The sequence below is a fragment of the Neodiprion pinetum genome, chromosome 6, assembly GCF_021155775.2.
Source record: "Neodiprion pinetum isolate iyNeoPine1 chromosome 6, iyNeoPine1.2, whole genome shotgun sequence".
In the NCBI taxonomy this organism is placed as follows: Eukaryota; Metazoa; Arthropoda; class Insecta; order Hymenoptera; family Diprionidae; genus Neodiprion; species Neodiprion pinetum.
The window spans coordinates 27,383,808-27,409,249 of NC_060237.1; the positions used below are offsets into that span (position 1 = coordinate 27,383,808).

Below are 25,442 nucleotides of genomic sequence, written 5' to 3' on the forward strand. Positions count from 1 at the left end.
TTTCAACCGTAAAAAATAGTTACTTTATTAACTGACATAATAAACGCATACTTGAGAACAATCTCAAATTTTCAGAAATCACATAATTTATTTACATACCTACACTTAATAGGACATTTGTAAAATCGACATGTGCATATATTCCATATCTTTAGCAAGTACCTACTTCTCTTCAACACACTGTACAACCTTTATGTTAAAACATGAGACAGTATCAATATTTTTTTATTCTTAAAAACTTTTGGGCGTTTTAGCAATACTTCAAATGCAAAGTACTCCAGTTAAATATGCAACAGGAAATCACTTTGATTTGCGGTTGTTAGAATGAATAAAAATTGTGAAATACTTCAAAGAAGCAATAGGTCATTATTCTATGATTTCATGCAATAAATCATATTATTACGTGATAAGTCTTTCGCCTGTACCTTACGGACGATTGAAGGTAACATTGGATACTATAGTACAGATCAATATCTATAGAATTTCCCAAAAATAAAAGACAGTAACGGCAGAAACTGTCTGAAATCACACATTGGCATCAGCTACCACGATAAAGGTCTTCAGGGAAGACTCGCCTGAGGAAGCAATTTTCATTGCATTCTATCTAGACTGTTCAGGCAAAGTTCAATTTTCCTTTCTTAAATTCATTTGTGTAAATGAAACTATAATAATGAATTGAACAATCGGCTATTCCGTCTGAGTTAAGATTGTTTCGGTTCTCCTGGTGCCCCAACAAGATACCAGCGAGTTCTTGCTTTCACAGCGATTGACCTGACCAAACGTTTTCGATCGTCGATCGCCACAGCTAATCGCTCCAAGACATCCGTTTTAAAAGGTAGAATCAAGACAGTCGGGTAGTTTGCATAATGCAACAAACATTCCAATGCAGCAGTTCTGACTTTCTGAAAAATAAAACAATAGTCGAAGTTTGAAAACTAGCATGGATTTTAGGTAAAACTGGATACTTGTATTCAGGGTAAGGTACTCTGATGAAACCCATTGGAATAAGATCAAATTTTTTTCAAGTTAAAACTTAAGCACAATTATGAAAATTTTCTGCGAATCATTATTACCATTTCCCTACGTGTCGTCAGACTCAGTAATTTGGGAATAAAGTGTTGTGCTTGCTCATGGAAGATCTTGTGCCCTGTGTCCAGCAAAACTTTCAGGGTCACTAGTGTCGACAGAATTAACTCTGAGCTGTCCAGTGCCATGGATTCAATTAGGAGTGGGATAAGCTTCAAAAAAAAAAAGATTCAAACACATTGAAATAACAGTATGATGTATCGCAGTGTAAATTCATTAATTATCACGCATGTGATAAATTGGTAAACTCTATAATCATTATTGTTATATTAAAATTAAATAAAATATATATTACCGGCTCTAAATGCATGAGCAATAGTTCCATTGGAACTTCCTCGATTAAATGTGTTAGAGCCATTAGGTAGTTTTCTCTTGATTGTGCATCAAAGTCGTTGTTTTTTTGAATGACATTCTGAAATATCCTCTGTTTGTAGAACAATTTAACATTGCAGAAGTTCTCTTCAGTCACAGTATCCTCAAACCTATCAGATAGAGTTTTAAAACCATTTGCAACATTGTGACCCATTTCCATGTCCTTCAGCAAATTTATGTGCTATAAGAAACATAAAATCTTGATTAGTACATAATTTTCATTCTCCGATGTAGAAAATATGCAATATATCATGTGACATAAAATGGTACAAAGTAAAGTTGAATTACGTCTTCTTATACTTACGAAATCAAGATACTCTTGAGAATTTTGGCTTCCTCTGACAACCAAAGCTTTCGTCAGCCACGTATTCAATAAGATGGCTGACTCTTTGAGCTCGGTATTCGAATCGTGTTCCAAAATGTTTTTGATACGGTCCCTCAGCATATTTAAAACTATTAGGAAATTTTTGTCTTCGGTTTGTTTATTTATCAATACTGATATCAATTTACTTGATACTTCTTTAGAACTCGAACTGACGCTGTTGATTGCAAGGTGTAATAGATTTTTTAACAAGTTTACCTTATTAGCAATATCAACATTTCTTTGCAATGGTGTTAAAAGTCCTTCCAATACAATCACATTGCTTTCGGAAAGTTTTTCACTAAGAATTGAAACATATTTATTTACAATTTGTTGTTGGTCCTTCACATCCAACTTTCTAACTATAGATCGACAAATCGATGCAATTAAATTTAATTTTTGAGAGGAGCAGCCACTTGTATCTGCTGATACCAATAACTCAACAATGTTACAATTTTTATACAAAAAATGTTGTATACTGAATGTATCGCTTCTCCCAGCTACAAGTTTTCGCAAACAACACAGTGCTGCGATACTCTTTTCCAATTTATTAGACATAGCTACCACTACTACATTAGGTAGGATTTGTGGACCTAATTCTGGTATTTTTGCTACAGCACATAAGGCTTGCAATCGGTGAGTAAATACCGTATTATCAGTGTTTGCTGGAAATAATTTTAATTCATTAGTCTTATCCAACTGAAGAAATTAATTATAAGAAAAGTGGTGTACGTTAATTTGCTAATGAATATCTCAAGCTTACAGTCATTGATAGCTAGTTGGTTCATAACGGTACCCAGAATTTCGTTTGGATAAATTTTAGCAAAAGTTGACAGACATATGTGGCATGTGTTCTTTAGTTGATTATTTCCATCATCTACTGCCATACAAATTTTTTCATACAGAAGTTTTCTGGCCACGTCACTCAACGACGATTTCAGTATTGCCAATCCAGAGAAAGTCTTCAATTTTAGCTCAATATTATCAGTATTTAAGGCATTCAAGTACAATGTTGGTATATCTGTCCAAGCAAGTTCGGGCACACCTGTAAAATTTGGTAACGTAACAGATTAAAAATTGTGCATTGTTTTACTAAGTTTGATGTGAGCTGAATGCATTGACATACTATTTATTACAAATCTCTGCTCTTCGCATATTGCCATCAAACTATTCAAACTTTCTGTTAAGGTAACTCTATCCGAGTAAGAAGTCTTTGTTGAATATTGACCAAGGCACAACGGTATAAAGGTTTTCAAAACTTGGGCACAAGCTAATTTATTTGCCTTAGCGACTGCTTCCAACAATTTTTCAGCCGGCCAATAAAGGCTCAATTGAACGTCACACAGTGATGATTTTGTATCTGTGATAACTTTTTCGATGAAACTGTCTCGTATTACATCATCTGTGGACAACACTTTAACTAATTCAGTTATAGTTTCTAATCCAGCATTTCTCATCTCAATATCCCCGCCTGGGAAGACTTCTTTTCGTATAATTGGCCATAATTCAGCAAGGTGTGGTTGCAATCTTGAGGCTCCATAGGTAGAAGCACCTTTGCGTAAAAGATACAATGAATCTAGTTTTGCTAGTCTTAAGCTCGAGTCTAATCTCTCGATTATGAGAGGTATGCAAAATTCGGCAAATTCTGGAGAGGCGTAAAGGCAAGGTGCTAGGGCGTACGCCAAATCATCACGAGTAACTGTTTGAGCCTCTGATGCAGACTGTAAAATTGATTGAAAAATTTACAAGATGAAAAAATGTCGAATAATTATAAAACAGGAATTAAAATTTCATACTAACCAAAAATTGAAAATTTCATGATTAGGGCTACTTACGGAATTGAAATCAACTGGGAAATAACAAGCAATAACTTCAAACATTTCCTCTGTCAAATGGCCCAATGGAAATTCTTGAATAAAATTTGGAAGCATGTCAAATAACAGCATCAAATTTCTTGGATCTCGTTCGCCGTCTATAGATGAAATTACTCCGTATATAAAATCAGGCCCCATGGAACGTAAGGCATCTTTTCTATTTTGTAGGAGTGTTTGGAATATCAAATATATCAACTTTCGAATAGGCTGCAGCTGTGACTGACAATGTACATGCTGAAACATGAGGTTCAACAATCTAGCAGGCGAATCTTGAGGTAAACGGCTCATCTGTACCTGTAACATTTTGAAAGTAGTGAAAATTAGTAATCACTGGTTCATATTGTGAATTATAGAGGAAAATTGATGACTGAGAATTGATATTTATTTTAAAACATAATATTGAATATAAGAGCTCACGATAGTCAGGACACCCTGTAAAACCGATGGAATAACTTCATGCTGATCCTTCATCCGATCACAGTAAAAATTTGTGATAAAATTTAGCTCATTTTCATTTAGAAAATCTTTCGACAAGTGCTTCAGGGTTGTTGACAACGCAAGCGTTCCCTGAGCTCTCGAAGTAACATTTTTGTCAGTGAGAAACGGAGCGAGTTCCTCAACGAAAATCACAAGCTTCAATTTTCCATATTCTATATCTGAAAATATGAAATGAGAGATGTATCGATCGCAGAGTAGATACTTCGCAGGTGAAAACATGAGGTTTGATCGACGGATAATTATTTACTGAACAAAATATATGGGACCAACGAAAAATTGAATATTCTTCATGTCAGCTGATCATTTTGAAAATTTTGATGGAATGCATTTTCCGAAATGAAGACAGAGCGATAGAGACAGAAGATAACCTCAGTCCCAACAAGTTTGTTTTGCCTGATATTTCAAGGTCAGCAGGCGCGTCATTAGTCAAGTAATTATGATAATGCATACCTGAGGCTATATCTTGACATTCCTTAATCAAGTCGTTATCGTTCTTTAAAGCTGCCGATAACTTCTCGGTGAGTGAGGAGCTCGCTGAAACCTCCATATTTCACCCTGAATTTTTCAATACCGTGAGTGATCAGTGTGTAGAGTTACCAACACAAAAGGCGATCGCCGAATAATTACGCACTATTCGACATCGCGGCATGGCCCTGTAAAATATCGTGCACAGTTGATGATTTTTAGAATGCGTACATGAATACGAAAACATCTACAAATTCTTAAATATGACGTCTAATTTATCAAAGTCCTTGACGATTCAAGTTTCTATTGATATCTTATGAATTCTAATAATAACATTACATGCGAAAAATCGCCGCAGGTTATTATCTCTGACTTCCAGCATATACATATGCGTATGAGGAAACCTTCGTGAAGATAAAATAGAAAGAGAGAGAAAAAAAGAAACGTCTGAAGTTGAAAAACAATTAATTACTTCGTGATTTCAATATAATAATACAGTCACCCCCTAACCACGATTTATTTTGTCATTCTTTAAATTATCGTGCTTTCTTTTTACATCCACATATATAATTTTCTTTTGATAACTGTTAAATCTTAACGGGTTAAATTTAATAAACAGAAAGCAGTAATTGTAGCCTATTAAATTTAACGACACGGCCAGTCGAAGGTCCGCGTTTCTACGGAGTAATTTACAATCGTGTTTTAAAAAAAAACTATTCTTTTCGCTTATTTTTATTATTATTTATTACTATCATCTTGTGCAACCCTCCCGTCACGTCGTCGTCTCTCTTCATAGACCATATACGTCATTCACTGGAAACAACCCAGGCAGGCGTCCTAGGAGTTCGAGCTGCAAGAGATTTTTTAACAAGGTTTTGTGTGATGGCAGCGCGCGTTGTGGCGGAATGATAAAATAGGTAAAGATGGACGAAAATGGCATGTAAGGTGTTGGTAAATTCCAGTGAAATGTTTGGTTATTTTCGCCGCCTAGGATGGGAGGCTGCATAGGCATAACAAGGGCTAGGAACGGCTCTGTTGACGACACGTCGGGCAACTCTACGAGGACAAATTCAGGTGAGAAACAATATTTTCAACAAACACCAACTAACCTTGGAAATCATGTACACCTAATATGGGTCACCGCATGAAAACTGTAATTTATTCAAAATGCAATTTAGGACTCGATCGCGGTCTCTTACGTTCACATTTTTTTTTTTTTTTAATTCTCAATTTTTTTCCCCAATCCAGAATACCGACTCGTAACATTATGTATATTGCGCGCGATGAAATCACGAAGGAATAAAAAAAAGAAGCAGAAAGAAAGTTTGAAAATAAAAAAAAATTTCGATACTCCTCATTTACGATGTAGCTTTCGTTTTTAGTCACTTCTACCTGTGATTTTAATTTCTATTCGCTGATGTAGGTACATGTTCGAACCTTGTCAAGCTATGACCTAAATAGTAAAACAAATGTCAGACCTCGATCCACGCTACCAAACATAGCCTCAATGGCTCAATAGATTTTCTTTCAATAAAAAGACTAAGTGTTGAACTATTTTTTATGCCAGATTGAAACCTATTCACAAAGCTGCAAGTTCTTTTATTTTTTATTGTTGTATTAGTTATTCCAATCAATAGATCGAGCTATTTGTTGATATCTGTTAAAAAATACAGGTATATAATCATTATTTTACGATGTTTTTCAGCCTATCTGTATTCACCTCAGATAAAATTGTAAAGCAAATGTCAAACCTCGTGCTTTGCGTAATTTAAAAAAAGTTTTGCGTGGTATTTGTAATCCTTCTTTCTGTCACAGATGAAGTTAAAAATATTAACTATGCCATTTATTTTTACAATTTCATGCAGGTAATTCAAGAAAAAACCATCCACTTTGTCACGAAGTGATCAGATGGAAGTCGGATGTTCCTTTGACCGAGGGTCAACTCAGAAGCAAGAGAGATGAATTTTGGGATACCGCGCCAGCTTTTGACGGCCGCAAAGAAATATGGGACGCCTTAAGGGCTGGCGCGACCGCGGCTGAGGCCCAAGACTATCAGTTAGCACAGGCCATTTTGGACGGAGCTAATGTCTCGGTGCCTAATGGATATTTAACTGAGTGTTACGATGAATTGGGAACTAGATATCAGGTTCCGATTTACTGCTTGTCATATCCAATAAATATTGTTAAAGAAGACAGCGGTAGAGATTCGCCAGCTGACTGTTCTGGTAAGATTTACTGAAATATCAAGTATATCTCTAGTTTATAGTGAAAACTGGTATGCTCTGTATCTTCTTAAACTAACTATTTGTTTCTTTTTTCTCTGCCACAGAGCCCGTCGACGGAGGCACAGAAATGACTTTGAAACTTAGGCTGTCTACAACCCTAGGAGATGTTAAATTACCCGTTTATAGTAAAGACACGATAGGAGCTGCCAAGAAAAAGTTGCAGGTTTGATTATTATTATGTGCACTGTTTTTGCAATTTACGATACAATCACATTGCTGTCATTGATTAACAGAATATACAATAATTGCTAATTCTCAATTCACTCTGTCAAATCAGCTTTTCAATTTCGCTTAACGTTCAGGCTTGTCTTTGCTTTAATTTAATTTTTTTTCACCACGATTGTATTTAATTATTCTTTCACTGCACAGAGTCAAGAAGGTCTGGAACCATCGAGGCAAAGGTGGTTTTTTGGCGGAAAACTACTTGGAGACAAAATGCACATAGAAGAAGCTAAGATTCAACAAAGTTACGTAATACAAGTAATTGTAAATCCGGAAAAAATTGACACCAGCCCTACAAAAACTAGTTGAACTCAACAAATTGTATATGGGAGTTAAGTGACGCTAACTTTTACTGCGAAAAAGATCTTTAAAGGACATTCCTTAACACAGACTACTAAAGTTCAACGTGTCTATTCAGTGATGATTTCTGTACTACTCTTATCATTTCCTTATGTTTTTATATTATTTTTCGAATAACGTACGGTGCCACAGTTGGTAACATTCCAGGTTTTTTATAAGGAAGTTTCTACTACCTTTACAATCAAAAATCAGAATAGAAAATAAACATCTTTGTAGAATGCAAAAATGTCATATATATAATAATGAGATATGCCTACATACTTGGATAATTTTGAAATTTTACGCGCAGGTCAGGGGAGTATTTAGATTGAACTAGAAACAGTATAGCGTAAACTTGTACTGTTTGGTAACTGAATTGTTTAGTTCTGCGACATAATTATGTGCTTGATGATAATCGAGTTTGTAGATCGACTGAAATGTAACCAAGTGTTTCACCAGTACAGAACACATTTAAGCAGGCTGTGTTTACTTTTTATGGCAGAGCTTTGGAATTTTTTCTTAACATTTTATTCTTCAGGTATTGAATCGATATAGTGATATAAAATAGTATCTCATTTCCAGCTCAAATCACCACAACAAACTTTATCTTTGATACCATGGCCTAGTGAGAATTCTAGTTAAGACTTGGTCAAAAGACTTACGTTTAAAAATAGACCGTTTGCTCCTTCTTACAAGCATATTAATGTATATTATTGTACTATTTTTTAAACTAAATTCGAAGGCACAGAGTGAAAGTTTTTTGAGGATCGCACAATGAATGTGAGGAAACGTTTTTATGTTGCTGAATTAGTATTGAGGTAGAAATCGAACTAGTCGACAAAGTTTTGATACACGCGTGAATGTATGTATATTTTTTTTCAAGTAGTAAAGTACTTCTGATCAAAAGATTTTGAAGCGCATACACACACGTCACACGTTTGCCATAAAGATCTTTGTACACATTAACCAGGTGAATAGCGAGCTCGAAGCCTAATTTTTCACTTGCAATTTTTTAGAATCCTTTAAATTTAGCTACATGGTGTCTCAATCAAAATATCACGGCTGGAAATTTTTGGAAAAGACCAGCTTTAATGCTGACTTAGTTGAAGCAAATACTCTGTCCATCTCTCTGTAAACGAATGAAGCTAGTTAATGTTGGACAGGACTCCATGCTTCAATTTCTTTGTTTTCAGTCGTTATTCAGCCTGATTTCGTTTCTTCTTTCGCAACTTACATCCTGAATACACCAATATAGAGTAATGACGCTTTTCCCGATCGATGATTTCGCGACGATCAATTCAACTAATATACATATACATAATATGACCATCCTTCACAAACTGGGCGTTTATATAATATATTTAGGCGTATGTATTTTAATTTATAAATTACCAGCAACAACTATATATTATATTATTATATAAATACGGTAATTAGAAGACAGTTTAATATAACTCAGTTTGCGAAAGATTTTTCAATACCTAATTAACTACGACTATAATATATGCGTGTACATATTTCATATTTTATGCATTTCCTTAATGTAACTACCTGCCAGTTTAAATTATTTTGGTATCGAACGAGGTATTTACCAAGATTAAAATTTGGTAATATGCGAAGTATTGTGGTTTGTCTGGCTTCTTGGGTCAGTATCGCCAAGTATCAATATCATTTTCAAATAGAGTAGACAAATTGTATGGAAAACATTTAAGTGAAAGAGAAACGCACTCCTTCAACTTCTACAAATCTCGTATAGTGGTGAAAATTATGCATAATATTGGACATTTTACTTGACAAGGTCTTTGTAAAATAATGACTTCATTGCTGATCCAACATTACAAATCTAACTGAACGATTACGCAAGAAATTTTTGACTAGCAATCAACAAAGAGTGTTGTAAATCTTGAAAATTTTTAGTGCCTCGAATTACCCTGCAGACAATAGAAGAATAGACTTAACGAAAAAAAAAAAAATTTCCGTTCACCTTAGTTTTGTGATAAACTAAGTGCTCTTTGAAAGTCTGCATAGTTCAGTAATAAAAAAATCAATTCTCTTTGTAATGAAAATAAAGGTAGTTTCGCATTTATGTACTGTAATATATTTCATAACTATCAATTAATAACTTTTTCATAGTTCAACTTGTAAATGCGTAAACAAATTTTGTCAGACTGATGCAACTATAATCATGAAAAAAAATTCGAAAAAAATAAACAATATATTTATCACAGAAGTCTCATACAAAGAAAATTAGTCCTTGGATTATAAAATTTTCTTGTTAAGGAGTCTTATATAATGTTTTTATAACTCATTACAAGATGAATGCTATTCATTCAAAATAGAATCTGCATTCAAATTTTTTCAAGCAATTTGCAAACTTTATGTGACAGTTATAGCGTATGTAAAAGGAGGGAACCTTGCAATCATTACACAGCCATGTTACAAAAATACTCTTAGATATGTTGCGTTTTGTAAGGAAGCAACGACCATGCAACAAGAGACACGTTGAGAATGTAAATATAAAAAGTGTAACAATTTAAAAGTGCAATTTCTATAGCATGTGGTGATTTCATCACGCAAATGATGTTGCCACATTGGACCAATGTGTATAAGAAAACAATTACAAGAAAAAAAATTGATTAAAATAAATTACAAAAGGAACAAAAACTCTATGATGAAGTAATTTAGCGACCGATTGGAAATGACGAACTTAGTGTAACTGCTGATGAAATTGAGTGATTTCGACATCGAAATTGGGGTTACAAGTCTAGTAATCGAAACCTCTGAAGGAAAAGAACGTTTTTTGAAAGAGTCAAACGGTATATGTATACATATATGACGCAGCGATAAATTCTAATTAATTAGATAGCAAATAAATCTTGAAAATTTTCATTTTCTTAATGAAAATTAACGTCATTCACACACATATGTATTAAATATCCTATCAAGTCCATTCAGTGAAAAATTTATTCTGAAAACAAAATTAAATAAATAACAAATGTTAAAAATAAATATCAAACTAACTCGGTTTATACTATGTAAGGCAATATTTTAATGTTTGACAAAATTATATAGAATTCAAATGTTGTATTATTTAAGAACAAAAAATAAAAATAAAAGAATTAAATACGTAAGCTTCGATATTATTGTCATAGGTTTAATGTGATAGTATATATAATTAAAATTAATTTTTACAATTAACTATAATATGACTGCACACTAAGTTGACAAATAAATTAGCATAATGTTGTAAACTCATCATCATTTTCTCTTCAACATCTTTTCCTACTTTTCAGTTTGGACGTGCTTAATTTGATTGTGGCTTCATGATTCGTATTCAAAGTAAAAACAGAACAAGTTCATCCTTGGCAAAATACTAAAGGCAATTTCTGAGATTTTTCATAATACAGAATAACAATAAAATCTAACAATTGTGAATCTTGAATTGTAAATTGTATTTTTTATTACTGTCATATCATCGCAGCACTCTATTTTACATTTCTATAATTATTCGCAAAGCAATACTATATTGTACAAACCTGGAGCTAACTGGTGGAAACATTCATTTGGGTAGACGTTTAACGTATTTTAATTCATGGCAAAGCCACGTCGCTGCAGAGAGTAGTGCCAAACTTCCAGACTGATGGGAAGCTGCTAGTGGGACGGGAACATAATGTAAAAGTGTCGTAATGCCCAGAAGAACCTGCAGGTACCCTAAACATAAAACAGCCATTGCAGCCTTAGCCCCCCGTCCAGGCAAGGTGTACTTCCGTGAAATCCACCAAGTTGCTGTTATCATGGAAAGTGTTGTAATACCCTGAAATAAGATAATATTACAGAGAAATCAATTTGCGGCTTGAAATTACAAAAAGTATTTAAATATTAATGAGATAACTCACTAATATTCTATGATCAAATTGTACGGTTGTTGGATTTTCAGTGAAATTTCTAAGTGTAGGTGAAATGGCGAGTATGTCGTCAGGTATCCATTTGTCTCCCATTTTCGGAAATGAGTTATAGACAAGTCCAGCATCCATTCCGGCAACAAAGGCGCCAGATATGGCCGTGAGGAAGATAAGGCCCTTTGTTGAATGGGTCATCATTCGAAGTTTTCGCAGACCCTTTGTAATATTGGTATCAAATTTTCGCGTACCAAAATAATCAACTGCCACTTTCTGTGCTGGAATTAATTTGTCCAAAGCGTTATAGAGAAAGCCAGTGTAGATAATAAATGCTAACCCAAGGTGTGAGGCCAGGCGGTATTGAGAAACTCTCGGTACATCAGAAGGACCGTTGAATCTGTCCTCTAGCCCAGATTTGACCATGTACCAGCCCATTAATCCTTGCATGCCAATCAAGGTTCCAAGAGCAGTAACTCTAAGCTTTGTTTTCTTATCAAACCAACCCTTCGTCCAGAAAAATGTTGCAGGAATTATGAAAGCAGCACCTATCAGGCGACCCCATGTTCTATGCAAGTATTCCATCCACCAGATGCGCTTGAATTCTTCCAGTGTTATGTTTTTGTTCGTTCTGTGAAACACAGAAATGTTTAGCTCATTGGAAGTCGGAAATAACCAAGTTTTGAATACAAGTAAATATGTGGTATCGTGAAATTGTAAGTAATCAAATGATAAAGGTTGTACAAATAATGTGTAGGATTTCTTACATTTTGAATTCTGGAAACTCTTTGTACTTCTCAAACTCTTCAATCCAGTCATGTTCCGTTAAGGGCATTCTTTCTCCGAGTAATTTCCACGTCACCATAGATAATCCGGATTCTGTGAGTCTGGTTATGCCTCCTGAACGTGGAGGCAAGGTGAAGTAATTATGAAAACAGTGATCAGAATAAGATACTTTATTGCATTATCACGGAAAATTTTCAGTCTTTTAAGCAGGTAACTGGTAATACAATAATTTATAACGACTCGGAGCTTGGATAGGTTTGTATGTGAGATAAATAGAAATTCAATGGTTTGAATTACAAACCAGATTAGGAATAGGTAAAGCATCTACTCTTAATGGCACGTTGACAAATGCATAGTGCACACACCCCGATCATTTTCCATAAGTCTGATCTGTTACTACTTTAACAATGTAGCGAACGCAATAGTAAAAAATTATATAACCCATAATACCTAAAGCTACTGCAATGAAAACCATTCCACTACATGTCAGCATCCAGGTGCCGACAATCTTCTTTGAATTTGGAGTTGCTTTGGATGCATAATTCAGTGCTATGGTACCAGTCTGTCTTAGTAGGCTCTGAAACTGTGATGTTAAATCAATTTACTAATAGTATAACACAGTACTGCAACGAAATGATTCAAATATTTCACTGTCATTTACCCTTCCTGCTTGAACGGGAATCCTTGGAAAAATGGACAGCCCATTTGTGCGTGACGCTTTTCTTGTCAGCGAGGCGATGAATGTTCGTCTGACATAACACGAACCTGTCAGATTAGCTCGACCAAGAATTTTGGTAGACTGACGAGCAACGCTCAACATCGTGTTTCTGTATAATAACGCAATGTGATGAAATATTTTGCGTGATGTAATACTGTAGGTAACTGAGGTAAATATTTGAGGTTAGGTTAGGTTAGATTGACTTACGTGATTGTAAAACAGTTTCTTGAATTATTATATTTTTTAAAATTAAATGCGCCGGAAGGAATGAATCTAATTTTTAACCGTTAATGTTTTCTTTTATATCACTTCAACTAAAAGCTAGGCGAAACTCACAACTGATACGCAACAAATGCTCAATACTACTGACACTTTAACAGCAGACGACTCGAGACTACATCGCGAATAGCGATAGATCTATAGGTCTAATCTTCGATTAATTTCAAACGTGTAGAAATCACTGACACATACGTAACTGATACATTTCACAGTTGAAAGGCTGACGAGACTTTTCATATTTCGTCCATGTTATCTTATTATTAGGTGAAGAAGAAGATTTCATGTTATGTGCAATTCTCGCGTTCTTAACGGTGGCGATTAGAAAATCATCGATGCCACAGTTTTAATAGTAAGATTTCGCCTGTGTGTAGGCAATCGCTTCAGTTATTCGTTTATGTCTTACAATTAGTTGTTCGTCAGATGTAATGATAGTTGCCTGACGACAGGCGGATTCAAGCTTATTTCTACTCCCTGACTTCATCTTGTATTCCTGATAAATAACAATGCGACCACGGTCGATACGCAAAACGGACCGAAGTATTATACGAGAAAAACTGCAAACGTTTAACATGATAATCAGCAATTTCCGCAACTTCGTACTGTTGGGAATCACGCGCAATCGTCTCAAACGATTTACGCATGATACTGAGAGCGAATATCACCTTGCATTAGAATGATTTTATCGCTTACGGTAAAAAATTCACCATTTCTTTAAACTAGTCAGCTGAAAATGCAGAAATATAATCTGTATGGGTAATAAAATAAGCCCAACAGTTGACGAGCTGAGACAAATGAATTCTTGAAACATAAAAAAAAACACGTTTTACCATCCGTCAGGATGACGTTTTAGAAATACATTATTTTCGGCCACCTAAAATGCGTTCAAAATTGAACTTTTCGGTAAAAATTAGAAAATAGTTTTCCAAAATCGTTGAGCACACTTAAAAAAATGATCGTTTAATTTTCGGCCATATCAAAATTTTATTTTAAAATGGCAAAGGCCAAAGGGCAAGCGGCAAGTAAGTCAGGAGAGGTTGTCACGATATTTGTAGGTCAAGCTGGAACCCAGATGGCAAATGCATGCTGGGAACTTTTTTGCTTGGAACATGGAATCAAGTCGGATGGATATCTTTACGACGGTTTCAAAGTAGTCGATAAGTCGTTTCAGAAATTCTTCGCTCCGTCTCAAGTAACTCTATTAAATGATACGCTCTCGTTACCGAGTTAATCAACGAGTTGTCCTTTTTACTATCTCACGCTTACTCTTTGCGAAGAGTAAGAATAAGTTCTATGTTTATTTACTTATTTTTTTTTTTGAGAGGGATCATTGACACGTTTTTACATCGTCTCTCAGTTAGTACTGTAAATCTTTTTCTGCGTTAAGGCTAGCAAAATGGTACCTCGCACAGTGATTGTAGATCTTGAGCCAACAGTGATCGACGAAATCCGAACCGGTGCCTACAGAGATCTATTTGATCCATCGTCATTGATATCTGGCAAGGAAGACGCAGCTAATTGTTACGCTAGAGGCTATTATTCGGTGGGATCTGAGGCAATAGATCTCGTCCTCGATCGCGTTCGAAAAGTATCAGAAGGATGTCCGAAATTGTCCGGATTCATCGTTTTCAGGTCTACAATAAAAATGTTATTATAAACGTATTTCCAATGAAAAGAAAAGTGAAAGTGTTCGGAAATTTACAAAATTATTCAACGCTTTCTAAATATACATACCTATATCATACGTCGTTCATGAATCGTGTCACGTGACAAGGAGGAAAAGGGTATCTTGTCAACAGCATTTGCAATCAGTAATCAGATACTGCAGTTCTCGGTAAACGATCTTTTCTACCTGTTGTACGTAAACAAACAAAAAAACAGTATCATAGGCTCATGAGAAACGTATTTTGAATTGAATGTTACAAAGTTTATATGTGATATCATGACCTCATAAGAGAGATAGTAAAAATATGTAATTTAAAGGCACATAAAGTAGATGTCAGTTTCAAGGAAAAATTACGAATCATTAATCGCTGTTAAACCGTTCAAGAGCGGAATGTTACCGGGAAGTATGAAAGATTATATGATTCCTAGTATCCCTCCTTTATTACCCTACAGTAAGATTCCACTCTCATTGTCAAATGGTGACAAACGGCAAGCTCATCGTAACCTTTCGCTAAATTTGTTCAGTGTCACGCCCTCTCCACGATAACTATCGCTCTCAAATAAATATTGCTCATATAAACTAAATAAATTTCCAAATATAAATGTAAACAATCACAAAAAAATGGTTAATCTGGTTGAATTTGAGGGGTGTTCGAGTTGAGATAATATTATCAAACAAAATTTACATTCGTTAGTCTTATTGCTTAAATAATTTGAGTACTGCTGGATTGAACGAACCCAAAATCTAATCAATTCTAAGTTAGGCAGAATCCCGTTTATTGAGACAAAAATCATAAAACTCCGTTAATTCATTTTCTCGAGATTTTCTCAAAGAATAAATTTTCTATACCTCGAAACGTTAAGATCTAGATCTAGCGAAAAATCGACTTTTTTTTATTTCTCAGAATAGTGGAAAGTTAAAGATATTTTATACACGCGCAATTAACAATATCTAACACAGGGGTCATATTTATACCAAAAAGATCAAACGCACCGACCTGAAAGAGATAAAAATAATGTAAATTCTTTTTGACAACTGTGCATGATCACGTAATATGTAAGCAGATCTTTCGGCGGTGGTACAGGAAGCGGCTTCACCGCTCTACTGCTCGAAAGCCTGTCCGCTGATTACAGCAAGAAGTCAAAATTGGACCTTGCGATTTATCCGGCACCCCACATTTCCACAGCAGTCGTCGAGCCCTACAATTCCGTACTGACAACGCACGGCACCCTAGATTTTGAAGACTGTTGCTTCATCGCGGACAACGAAGCTCTGTACGAAATATGCGACAGGTAGACACACCTGTACACATGTGTATATCGCGTGCACGCGATTCCTGATAAATTTTTTTACCTTTTACCGAAAATCACCATCGAGAGATTAAAACTTTGCAGAGAAGATTCCAATGTTTTATTTATATTTATTTATTTATTCATTTCTTTCTTTTTTTTCTTTGCAATCCGTGCAGTTACTCACGTAGTTTCCGAAGGTATAATTGGCATCACCCTTAGGAATCTCAACGTGCCACGACCGACTTATACAAATCTGAACCGGCTGTTGGCCCAAGTGGTTTCAAGCATTACGGCATCCTTGAGATTTGAAGGGGCGATAAACGTCAGCCTTGAAGAATTCCAGACGAACCTGGTTCCCTATCCTCGAATTCACTTCCCGCTGGTTACCTACTCGCCTATTACAAGTTGCTGCAAGGCCGTCTACGAGGAGTCGAGTGTCGCGCAAATAACGAACGAGTGTTTCGAGCCATCGAATCAGGTATGCACCTACCTATCTACGTGTGGGAAAAATAATTTCCGACGTCTATCGCGATCAGTCGGCGCTAATTAATCGCCGTGATTCGCAGCTGGTCAAGTGCGATCCCCGTAAGGGGGCCTACTTGAGCTGCTGTCTGCTTTACAGAGGGGACGTCAGCCCGACGGACGTGAACCGGGCGATATCGTCGCTGAAGCAGCACAAGTCGATAAAGTTCGTCGATTGGTGCCCAACAGGATTCAAGGTTCTCCTTTTGCTCACTTATAATCAGTCCCATTTTTAACCGCAACGATTCGGCTGACAAAAAGGAATTTCAAGGCCCCCCTTTCAACGCGTTATAACGTTTCGTCGTCAATTTTCAGCTGGGCATCAATTATCAGCCGCCGTTTACGGTCCCGGGTGGCGATTTGTCGAAGACGTCCCGTTCCCTCGTCATGGTGAGCAACAACACGGCCGTAAGACACGCCTGGGCCCGAATCGGCAACAAGTATGATCTGATGTTCAAGAAGAGGGCATTCGTTCATCACTACATCGGCGAAGGGATGGAAGAGGAGGAGTTCCAGGATGCTCGTGACGACATAGCTGCTCTGATTGAAGATTACAAAGAAATAAACATGTGATGGATTGCTTGTTGTGGAAGAGTCTTCTAGGACGTTGAGGAGAAATTGACCATCGGGGAATTTACCTCGGGCTTATCGAATCGGATATGATTATGATAATTCTTGGATGCAGGAGAGTCTGTGAGCTCTTTGTGATTGAGTTGATTGCGCGCTGATTTCGGTGATCGATTAAACCGAATTCAATTATCCCGTCAATTAACTTTTACGTCAACACCTGATGACGATTATATATGTAAATGTGCTTGCGGGACTTCACCTTCCAAGTATTACACGTGCGCCGATATTGTGTTTGGAAATTGCCTCGATCGCAACGGATTCATTAGCGCGAATCTGCACGAATTGATTCTTCGACGAGTAGCGTTGAATGGGGACTTTAATTAGGTTGTAGTTATTTTCAGAAAAACTTGATGTCTCGAACAACGGAGGAACATCAATTACGCACATAAAGAACCGAGGCTTAGGCTTGTAACCGAAACTCCTTAATTGAATTAATTTATGATCATGTAATCGACTTTTTACCGGGAGATAATTACAACTAATTACTGTTAGAAGTATTATTGCACATAAATATGCATATACGTACATCGTTAGACCTCCCACGACTTTTTGCTTGCAAATGCACGAATGAAATCTGGCAAAAGTAACAATAAACAAATTCCAAAATCATATTTACGGTACATTTATAATTTCAACGACAATACCGTGCGACATTGTAGCTACGTAAATATTGTCGTGGATTGATATCGGGTACATTGCATAAAACACATACATACGCTAAATGTAGTGTAACCAAAAATAACCGGCGGGAGATGATATTATGCTCGAGCTGATAATTTGATTTACTACATCCAGGAAAATCCGCTATCATATTATAATCTTTCAACATAAGTATTATAAATCATGTCAATTATATACATTTCGGTTTGAAATAATTTAATTAAAGATAATTATACAAGTTGACAAAAATTCCAACTGCTACCGAAATTACGACTTAAAATTAACGATGTAATCTAAACGATAATATTTGAATCACGTGCACGATTCTAATATCTATCTGTATAGGCATACTTTTTCTATTATTATTTTATTTTATTTTTTCTTCAATCCCTCACGCGGCGTACGCGACAATGTGGCGAACGCACTTGAAAGACCATTACTTATCATGTTTCAGAGTTTGAATTTAGAATTCGTTCAATTGGCGTTTCTAGACGTACAGTAATTGAACTGCGGGTAGAAGAGGTGACGCAGAACAATTACGCGTAACGTGACAAATTCTCGGTTATTGGTACAACGGAAACGTTGGACGGTACTGAAAGTAGAGTTTTCAGTTGGTCCATTGTCCGCTTCTCTCAACCGAGGTATACAGATTTGTGTGTATATTACAAACACACATTATATACGAGTTGCTTTCCATGATGGCAAAGCATATAAAATTAACCACAAGAACAACGAACGCCGAGAGAAGGGAATGGCGGTCGAGTTTAAAGGTCCAACAACGCGATGTGTTGCGTCTGAGATTATGCGCGGTTCAATAGGTTAAATTGTAATTAATTAAACCTCTTGATGAAAAAAACAAAGAACTTGGCGTAACGTATCGAATAACGGGCGGAAGAAAACGTGGGTCAAGTCTCACTAAGAGTTCCCGTGACTCAAACTGCTCTCAAGATTGGAATATTTCAGGATTCCTTACTCGATGCTACACGTGTATAAGCACAAATATTTGAAAACGCAATCGCGATGTGGACTTTATGCCTATATGTAATTGAACGGGTCACATACAACGTCGCGGAAATTTTTCGAAATACGGATGGGACAGTGGACATGATAATTAATGAATTATCTTTCGTTGACAGAGGGACGTTATAATGCATGCTCGGCATGTTCTATACGCGTGCAAGCTCCATGGGAGGCACAACGAGTGTGATTTACTAAGGCGATGACTTATCGCCGTATTTCTTTTACTTTCGTATCCATACCAACATTATCAAATATAGTTACATGAATACGGTACTCGGTGCAATAACACGTGTTATAACGATAATGGGGTATTAATAATTGTTGTAACTACCGTCGTTGGCGCTATTTTTTTTTATCTTTATTATTATGGTTACTTTTGGTATTGTTTGAAATGATTACGAAACTTTGAACGTCAGTACACATCGCATATGACGTGGGGAATAACGTCAGACGATTAACTTCGATCCCGTTTTGTTCACTGGCCTACTTTTGTTACGGATTCTGAAACTGAAAGTGACGTTAAAATCACTTGTTTTAGCTGATAACTTATCGATGTTTTTGTTTTTTTATTTATTTTTTTTCATTTTGGATGATTCAAACCCGACCCGGAATGTGATGCATAGTAAAATACACGCTGCAACGGGTATCTCGTGTCGATCACGTGCCAAGTTTTTCATAGCAATTTCTATTCACGAACCGCGAAGACTTTTCAATTTCATGTTACTACAGAAAATATAAAAATACAGTATCGACGAGTCGTGCAATCTCTTTCCGGTCTAAATGATGACATGCGAAAAGAACACGATCTGTAAATTATTTTCATATGACAAAGCTGTCTACAAAGTCCGTACGATTTTTTTGTTAAAATTTTTCTTACGAATGTGTAAATTACTCACATATAATCACTGAACGTAGTAACACATTATTTGTAAAGGATCATAAATGCATCAATGCGTAATGAAAATGTCAGCGGGTCTTTGCGTACGATAATACGACTTACGTAAAGTTTATAAAGTTGCGTTATTCGACCGAGTGGAGGAAAAAATGATGGGGAATAAAAAAGAAGAACGACAAAACCGAGGAAGATGCGAAGAGTAACTGTTTTTCCGGAATAAACATTTGTCTACCCGGGAGGGGATAGAAACTAGTGTAACCGACCCGCGATTTCATTTATCAAAGAAGTGACGTGGGTGCGATCGGTATAAATAAGCAGTGCTGACCGCGGCTGGACATTAGTTTCCAAGTAGCTGTCAGTGAGTGCGAATGAATAACTGAACGCCGCTACTAAACGCTGCGCAACAGCTTCTTCGATATAACTGCAAAGTTATATTATCACCAATTCTAGTCATTTTTTACCTGGTACCAAACAACCAACACTACCAAGCAAAGTAAGTTGTACAATATTTCTTAAACTTCATCAAGTTCGATTATCCGGTTCGACAATTCACATAATTGTTTTGTTTCGAATTTTCTCAAGGGTAGAAGAATTATGGTAAAATTAAAAAATGGCTGAACAATACTGGAGTTTCTATTTAAATGAATAATTCTGATTCTATAGATAGAGTAATAACGAGAATCTTCATTTATTACTTATAAAATTTGTCTTTTTTACGTTGATAAATAAGTTTTGAAGTGTCTGGTTGATAGTATAAGCAGCAAATAGCATCACGTTTAAATAAAAAGCAAACTTTATTTAACGAAAATATTTTTTCTTTAATTACTTACGTGGTAGAAATCAAAATTTGACATCTAGAACCCAGGCTCAAAATTCGTGACGTTGATCGGTGTTATTTGATGCATGGACTATTTTGAGTAGTTTTAAACGTCTCGTTCGCTGCGCAAATCTTTAACAGTTGATAAAAACAATATTTCAATTTGCAGATGTTGATCGGTGGACAAATATCTTACATTGCCGGTAAGCAGGCGGTGAGAACGGTTTATTGGCGTACCGGAAACAACGGCCGAATGCTGAAGACTGCCAAAACCTGCATGTTCCAAGGGCCTCCAAAGCCAGCTCCGTCCTCAACTTCCGCGGCGGCTGCCTACGCGAGGGATGCCCCGATAAGTATGCGAAAAGTTATCCTCAAGACAAGAGTTTGAAGATAAGATGCAGAGAATCCCCGAAGCGGAAGATGTACATAATTATTAATTTAATAAGTCATTTTTTGTATTACCACAAAGTGTGGAGAAAATAATATCGCGACATTTATTTATCAACTATCAATATCACTGTGGCATAATTATTACCTTACCCCAATTTGATCCTCCTCGTTATTTCCTGTAGCGTAATGATGTGTAATCATCCAAACGCAGTTCGTAGAATCACAAGATAATGTTTGTTCTCTCCTTATTATCTGTTTTTTGTTCCGACTATGAGTGAGACTCGCACAACGCACGAGCTCTGGTTGGTACATCTGTTGACCTCAAAGAGAACTTTATCCCAAAGTACGAAACCTGTGTATCAATCCGTTCAATCTGAAATTAATATTCGTTGAAAAGGGTCATTTCGATGTTCAGCACCTCAACTTTATCCGTTATATTCTCAATTGTCGTAAACACTTCCGATGAAATTAATCATCATGCAGAGTTGCGTCGGCTTCGTTTTTATGCACAGCATAATATGGGATCTATGGCTGACGGACTCGATCGGTTTGTTCTACTTAGAAATCGCAGTCGGAGATCTACGACTAGTACGTCACCTGATAGCGTTAAACATACAATACTACACGGTACAGGCATATCAATGCATCAGTTGCAGTCCTTGAATAAGGAAGAAAATATGTACAATGCGTGATGTGATTACTCGTTTGTTGAACTTTTAGTTTTCTAAAATTACATGCGGTCCAAAGTCAAGCCTGACAATCGATTACAGGTCAGAGAATGATTAGCAGGGAACCGACAGAAATTACCGAAGAGAACAATGAAACTCAAGACCTATTCACAAATTACAATATCGTGCAAAACCCTTTGAAGAACCTCGATTTAGCGTTGTTGGAAAATAACTTATCCGAGACAGAATGATTGCCTAATTCGGTGTGGCAATACAGCTGTTAGAAATACGGTAGAATATAAACTGACCTAGCTAATGTGGCTTAAAAAAATATGTCTGTTCCACGATATAATAACGCAGAGTATAAAAAAAAAAAAAAAATGTAAGTAATCAGACGTTCCCGTCCAGCGTTACAGAGATAAAGTGTATAGTAGCAATGGCATTGATCTCGATAAAAGTGGGATGCAGCCACGAGTTCAAGTACGCGAGCAAAAATTTTACAACACAGCCAGGTTAGCCGGCACGAATTCGAGGAGGCTAACAATTCCAGTTGATGAAAAAAAAAAGCGATCTGACGTGCCGTCGCTGCGGTTCAAAATCCCCTTTGATCAGTGTCGGGGACGAAGTTCGCGGGGGTTGGTAAAAAGCGTCTATAGCAAGATTAAAGGGGTGGTGTAGACAAGTGTTGGAAGGAAGGAAGGAAGGAGAAGGAAGGAAAGGAGGAAGGAGGGTCGGTCGCATACCGTCGCACGAATGGCGTCTGCGCGACTGACGTCACCATATTGATTTCCCTTTGGTACCGCGAGCGTAGAGTCGGAGCATCGATTTGGCACCTCTCGCTACCAGCTAAAGGGATTGACAGAGAGGAGAGTCCAGTGAGCGAAACAGAGGTGAGAGGTGAGCAAGGTGTCCAGCGAAGCGGCTGGTTGTCCTCAGGAACTGGGAAACAGTGTGGTTGTTCAGCGATGCAGAATTATGGCCACGAGGACTACGACTATGAGACTGGGACTGGACACGACGGCGTTGCCCGCTCCCTTCCGTCGGTTCCTGGCCAGCCTGGAGGACTCGGAGTCCCCGCGGCCCCGGGGATCAGACCCATAGTCGACCCTCAGGCCCAGGGTGAGGTGGACCCGACGGTATACCCCCAGCCGAAGGAGGCTACTCACAAGATTCGTGGGAAGAGCGACATCCTCGAGTACCTGTTCGGCTCCGTAGACCAGGAACTCCTCACCGTGAAAACGTTCTACTTCTTCTTCTACTCTGCGTTCGGTTCTCTGTTCCCGCTGATGGGTGTATACTTCAAGCAGATGGGAATGAACGCCGGTCAGTGTGGTCTTCTCATCGGATCCAGACCCTTCGTTGAGTTTCTCAGCGCTCCGTTTTGGGGCTCACTTGCCGACAGGTGAGCATCCATGCGGTGACACTCATTTTCGCTTTATTAACACGCATTTCCTTCAATACCGCAACAGCTGACAGGCAGATCTTCCAGATTTTCTCCCAGGTTTTACACTGTTCGATAAGCGATTACCCTTCTTGGTTCTTCTCCGTGGTGGTAAGGGGCTGAGGCCTTGAATAGGTCGCTGCGTCTAATTGGATTTCAGTTCAACTTTAGGTACATACGTAAAGGGAATCAGGGCAGGGCAGCGACCTACTTTCTCAAGGGCAAATAAACTCGCAGAACCCTTGTCTAAACAACGGTGCTGAGCTGCGGGGGATGAGAGATTGATTAACCGGGATTAGTGCCGAAGCTGGTACTGATAGAAATAGTCAATAAGCGTTCGATCGGCCATTCTCTCGCAGCGTTGGCGAATGTTTGGAATAAAATTAAGAGCTAACATTGATTAAATTTTGTCTCGGTTGTGCGAAGCAGGTTTGAAACGGAAGCTAGAATAACGGTACAACGAAATGTATTACCCGTGATTTGCACGTCTTTTCAGATGGCAGAAGGGGAAGATGATTCTTCTCGCATCGCTTTCCTGCTGGATAATCTTCACCCTTCCTCTGGGCTTCATTGAACCACCGGCTATATCGTGCATGGTTTTAGAAAACGACGTGCCGATGCTTAAGAACCCCGAGCGAGACACGCGGATCGGGAAGCGTTCGGTCAGTATGGAGAGCTACTACCGTCCCGACGACGACATGACGGATTTAGAGACGGCGGATAACGTGGTTTTCGAAAGGATTCGCCGAGATGTTGGGGGCGCCGAATACGACCATCGTAGGTCTTCGAAGCGGGTCCGAGCGTCGAGCGATCATGTCAACATGAGGCGAACCCTGGGTTACGATTTAGATAACAATGAAGTTGATGACGCTCAAAGTCCCTACGACCTGGAGGGTAACAGGGTGACGCGCGAGACACACCTCGACCCCGAAGACGGCGTTGCCGAGGATCTGGAGTACAAGCAATTCATGGAAAGTGAGGAGATCCCGGATCCATCCGTCCAATCCGTCGATTTAAAGAGCTTGGAACGGAGAAACAGACCCGCTGACGTTCTGGAATACAAAAGGTTTTTAAAGGTCAGTCAGTCAGTCGGTGAGTCTAGGAAATAACTACTCTTGACTGTCACTAAAGTAGAGCACAGAAACACACAGCCACTTTCTATCCGTGAATCGAATTTTCCAAGAAGTCGTAGACAAAGTGTTGTTCGATATGTAATTTTCACTTTACGGTGAAGACGTGTTTCCTTGACTTTTTCACATGTTCCAGAACGAGCCTTTGGACGAAAGCAGACCGCCGAAGAAGGCTTACACGAAGTCGAAGACGCACGTTAAACCTCCAAGAGAAAAGGTAATGGTGAAGAGAAACATAGTCAGTAGGGGTTCGGACATCCTGCGGCATCACAGGTATAAGAAGTTGGGTAAACGGGAAACGAATTCGAGACAAATTGTCGCTTCGAAAAATGACATTTACGGTATGAGTGTTAAGGGTCTGAGGAAATTGATGTTCGTCGAAGATGTAGAAACGGAAACGTCTGGGACTAGGAGTCGTCGTTCGGTAAAGGGGTATCACGTCCCACAATCAAGTGGCCGAAGTCCGTTTCCGGTCACTTACGCCGCAAACTACAACAAAAAAGAGGACGAGGATTTGGTCAAGCCGATGTTCAGTTCAATCGTATACAAAATTTCGGTAAGCTTTCTCATTTTCCACTTCCGTATAACGCAACAGGATTGATTATCACTGTGAAAAATGATCTTCGACTTTCCTTACAGGATATCCAAAAGACGTTCTTCCTTCTGCTCCTCCTCGTCATCGTCGGTGAGTTTTTCTCGGCACCTGCGATCACCTTGGCTGACTCTGCGGTCATCACTCTTCTCGGCGAGGACGCAGACAGGTGGGAATATTTAGCGGAATGCGGGACTCCTGAACTTGGCACCACCTCCATTCGTTTCAATGTTGAAGGTACGGACACCAGCGTATGTTCGGAAGTCTGGGATGGGGCTTGGCCATGTTCTTCGTCGGAATCGCCCTTGATCACAGCACCGCGTTTCCGGATCATCCCTGCGAGCCAGACGCCAGAGAAAAAAATTACACCATTTGCTTCGCCACGTTTAGCGTCCTTATGGGCGCAGCATTGATCACCGCGACGCAGATAAACTTCAAGTATGATTTTCCCGTTGCGGAACCGGTGAGTAGAACTGCAAAAATTGCACGATAAACGACGGTAAAAATTGTGGTTCCTGACTTTTGAGCTATGAACTCGATT

The 25,442-nt window shown here is 37.9% G+C and overlaps 6 protein-coding genes across 15 annotated transcripts in view; 3 read left to right on the forward strand and 3 right to left on the reverse strand.

The window, feature by feature from the left end:
• Mms19 (MMS19 nucleotide excision repair protein) lies at positions 1–5,521 on the reverse strand. Of its 3 annotated transcripts, none has more exons than XM_046631457.2 (10): positions 5,406–5,521; positions 4,642–4,844; positions 4,111–4,349; positions 3,655–3,987; positions 2,946–3,540; positions 2,583–2,864; positions 1,763–2,484; positions 1,382–1,639; positions 1,074–1,238; positions 1–902 (listed from the first exon to the last, which is right to left on the reverse strand). In XM_046631457.2, the coding sequence occupies exons 2-10, from the start codon at positions 4,736–4,738 to the stop codon at positions 702–704; spliced, it is 2,892 nt and encodes a 963-aa protein (XP_046487413.1). In that variant the 5' UTR covers positions 4,739–4,844; positions 5,406–5,521; the 3' UTR covers positions 1–701. The 3 variants fall into 3 exon arrangements, with proteins under 3 accessions (XP_046487413.1, XP_068993095.1, XP_068993096.1); XM_069136994.1 differs by lacking the exon at positions 5,406–5,521 and adding an exon at positions 5,129–5,306; XM_069136995.1 differs by lacking the exon at positions 5,406–5,521 and adding an exon at positions 4,996–5,306.
• LOC124221447 (ubiquitin domain-containing protein 1) lies at positions 4,652–10,633 on the forward strand. Of its 3 annotated transcripts, XM_069136997.1 has the most exons (6): positions 4,652–4,763; positions 5,453–5,573; positions 5,648–5,730; positions 6,522–6,881; positions 6,986–7,104; positions 7,311–10,633. In XM_069136997.1, the coding sequence occupies exons 3-6, from the start codon at positions 5,649–5,651 to the stop codon at positions 7,470–7,472; spliced, it is 723 nt and encodes a 240-aa protein (XP_068993098.1). In that variant the 5' UTR covers positions 4,652–4,763; positions 5,453–5,573; position 5,648; the 3' UTR covers positions 7,473–10,633. The 3 variants fall into 3 exon arrangements, with proteins under 3 accessions (XP_068993098.1, XP_046487440.1, XP_046487439.1); XM_046631484.2 differs by lacking the exon at positions 4,652–4,763 and having other exon boundaries at positions 5,441–5,573; XM_046631483.2 differs by lacking the exons at positions 4,652–4,763; positions 5,453–5,573 and having other exon boundaries at positions 5,580–5,730.
• On the reverse strand, positions 8,587–20,820 carry LOC124221443 (heme A synthase COX15). Of its 4 annotated transcripts, XM_046631466.2 has the most exons (8): positions 20,694–20,820; positions 14,913–15,030; positions 14,582–14,812; positions 12,846–13,011; positions 12,635–12,767; positions 12,166–12,298; positions 11,399–12,029; positions 8,587–11,316 (listed from the first exon to the last, which is right to left on the reverse strand). In XM_046631466.2, the coding sequence occupies exons 4-8, from the start codon at positions 13,002–13,004 to the stop codon at positions 11,062–11,064; spliced, it is 1,311 nt and encodes a 436-aa protein (XP_046487422.1). In that variant the 5' UTR covers positions 13,005–13,011; positions 14,582–14,812; positions 14,913–15,030; positions 20,694–20,820; the 3' UTR covers positions 8,587–11,061. The 4 variants fall into 4 exon arrangements, with proteins under 4 accessions (XP_046487422.1, XP_046487423.1, XP_046487421.1 ...); XM_046631467.2 differs by lacking the exons at positions 14,582–14,812; positions 14,913–15,030; positions 20,694–20,820 and adding an exon at positions 13,110–13,645 and having other exon boundaries at positions 12,635–12,761; XM_046631465.2 differs by lacking the exons at positions 14,582–14,812; positions 14,913–15,030; positions 20,694–20,820 and adding an exon at positions 13,110–13,626.
• LOC124222338 (tubulin alpha-3 chain) lies at positions 14,173–18,227 on the forward strand. Its single transcript, XM_046633159.2, has 6 exons — positions 14,173–14,370; positions 14,566–14,810; positions 15,909–16,136; positions 16,356–16,614; positions 16,703–16,855; positions 16,974–18,227. The coding sequence occupies exons 1-6, from the start codon at positions 14,173–14,175 to the stop codon at positions 17,229–17,231; spliced, it is 1,341 nt and encodes a 446-aa protein (XP_046489115.1). The 3' UTR covers positions 17,232–18,227.
• Adar (Adenosine deaminase acting on RNA) overlaps positions 20,232–25,442 on the reverse strand; it is a 19,337-nt gene continuing 14,126 nt past the window's right edge. The window contains exon 8 of the mRNA XM_046631458.2: positions 20,232–21,443. Within this exon, the coding sequence (XP_046487414.1) occupies positions 21,339–21,443 (105 nt within the window). The 3' untranslated portion in view covers positions 20,232–21,338. The remainder of the gene's footprint in view (positions 21,444–25,442) is intronic.
• Positions 22,572–25,442, forward strand: part of jef (major facilitator superfamily domain-containing protein 6 jef) — a 5,142-nt gene continuing 2,271 nt past the window's right edge. For 2 of the 3 annotated variants that reach the window (XR_006883813.2, XM_046631456.2), the window contains exons 1-5: positions 22,572–23,140; positions 23,676–24,255; positions 24,446–24,865; positions 24,949–25,070; positions 25,139–25,364. Coding sequence is in view for 2 of the 3 variants with exons in the window: in XM_046631456.2 (XP_046487412.1) it covers positions 22,704–23,140; positions 23,676–24,255; positions 24,446–24,865; positions 24,949–25,070; positions 25,139–25,364 (1,785 nt within the window). In the remaining variant the exon portion in view is untranslated. The remainder of the gene's footprint in view (positions 23,141–23,675; positions 24,256–24,445; positions 24,866–24,948; positions 25,071–25,138; positions 25,365–25,442) is intronic. The other variant, XM_046631455.2, reaches the window with a different exon arrangement.

Coding starts and splice junctions, on each gene's coding strand:
- LOC124221447 (XM_069136997.1), top strand. CDS start 5,649: ATGGGAGGCTGCATAGGCATAACAAGGGCTAGGAACGGCTCTGTTGAC. Junction 5,731..6,521: donor CTCTACGAGGACAAATTCAG/GTGAGAAACAAT, acceptor AATTTCATGCAG/GTAATTCAAGAAAAAACCAT. Junction 7,105..7,310: donor CTGCCAAGAAAAAGTTGCAG/GTTTGATTATTA, acceptor TTCACTGCACAG/AGTCAAGAAGGTCTGGAACC.
- Mms19 (XM_046631457.2), bottom strand. CDS start 4,738: ATGGAGGTTTCAGCGAGCTCCTCACTCACCGAGAAGTTATCGGCAGCT. Junction 4,350..4,641: donor ATGTCAAGATATAGCCTCAG/GTATGCATTATC, acceptor TCATATTTTCAG/ATATAGAATATGGAAAATTG. Junction 2,485..2,582: donor CCAACTAGCTATCAATGACT/GTAAGCTTGAGA, acceptor AATTATTTCCAG/CAAACACTGATAATACGGTA.
- LOC124221443 (XM_046631466.2), bottom strand. CDS start 13,004: ATGTTGAGCGTTGCTCGTCAGTCTACCAAAATTCTTGGTCGAGCTAAT. Junction 12,030..12,165: donor GAGTTTCCAGAATTCAAAAT/GTAAGAAATCCT, acceptor TGTGTTTCACAG/AACGAACAAAAACATAACAC. Junction 11,317..11,398: donor AATTTGATCATAGAATATTA/GTGAGTTATCTC, acceptor ATCTTATTTCAG/GGTATTACAACACTTTCCAT.
- LOC124222338 (XM_046633159.2), top strand. CDS start 14,173: ATGGCAAAGGCCAAAGGGCAAGCGGCAAGTAAGTCAGGAGAGGTTGTC. Junction 14,371..14,565: donor AATTCTTCGCTCCGTCTCAA/GTAACTCTATTA, acceptor TTCTGCGTTAAG/GCTAGCAAAATGGTACCTCG. Junction 16,137..16,355: donor CTGTACGAAATATGCGACAG/GTAGACACACCT, acceptor CATCACCCTTAG/GAATCTCAACGTGCCACGAC.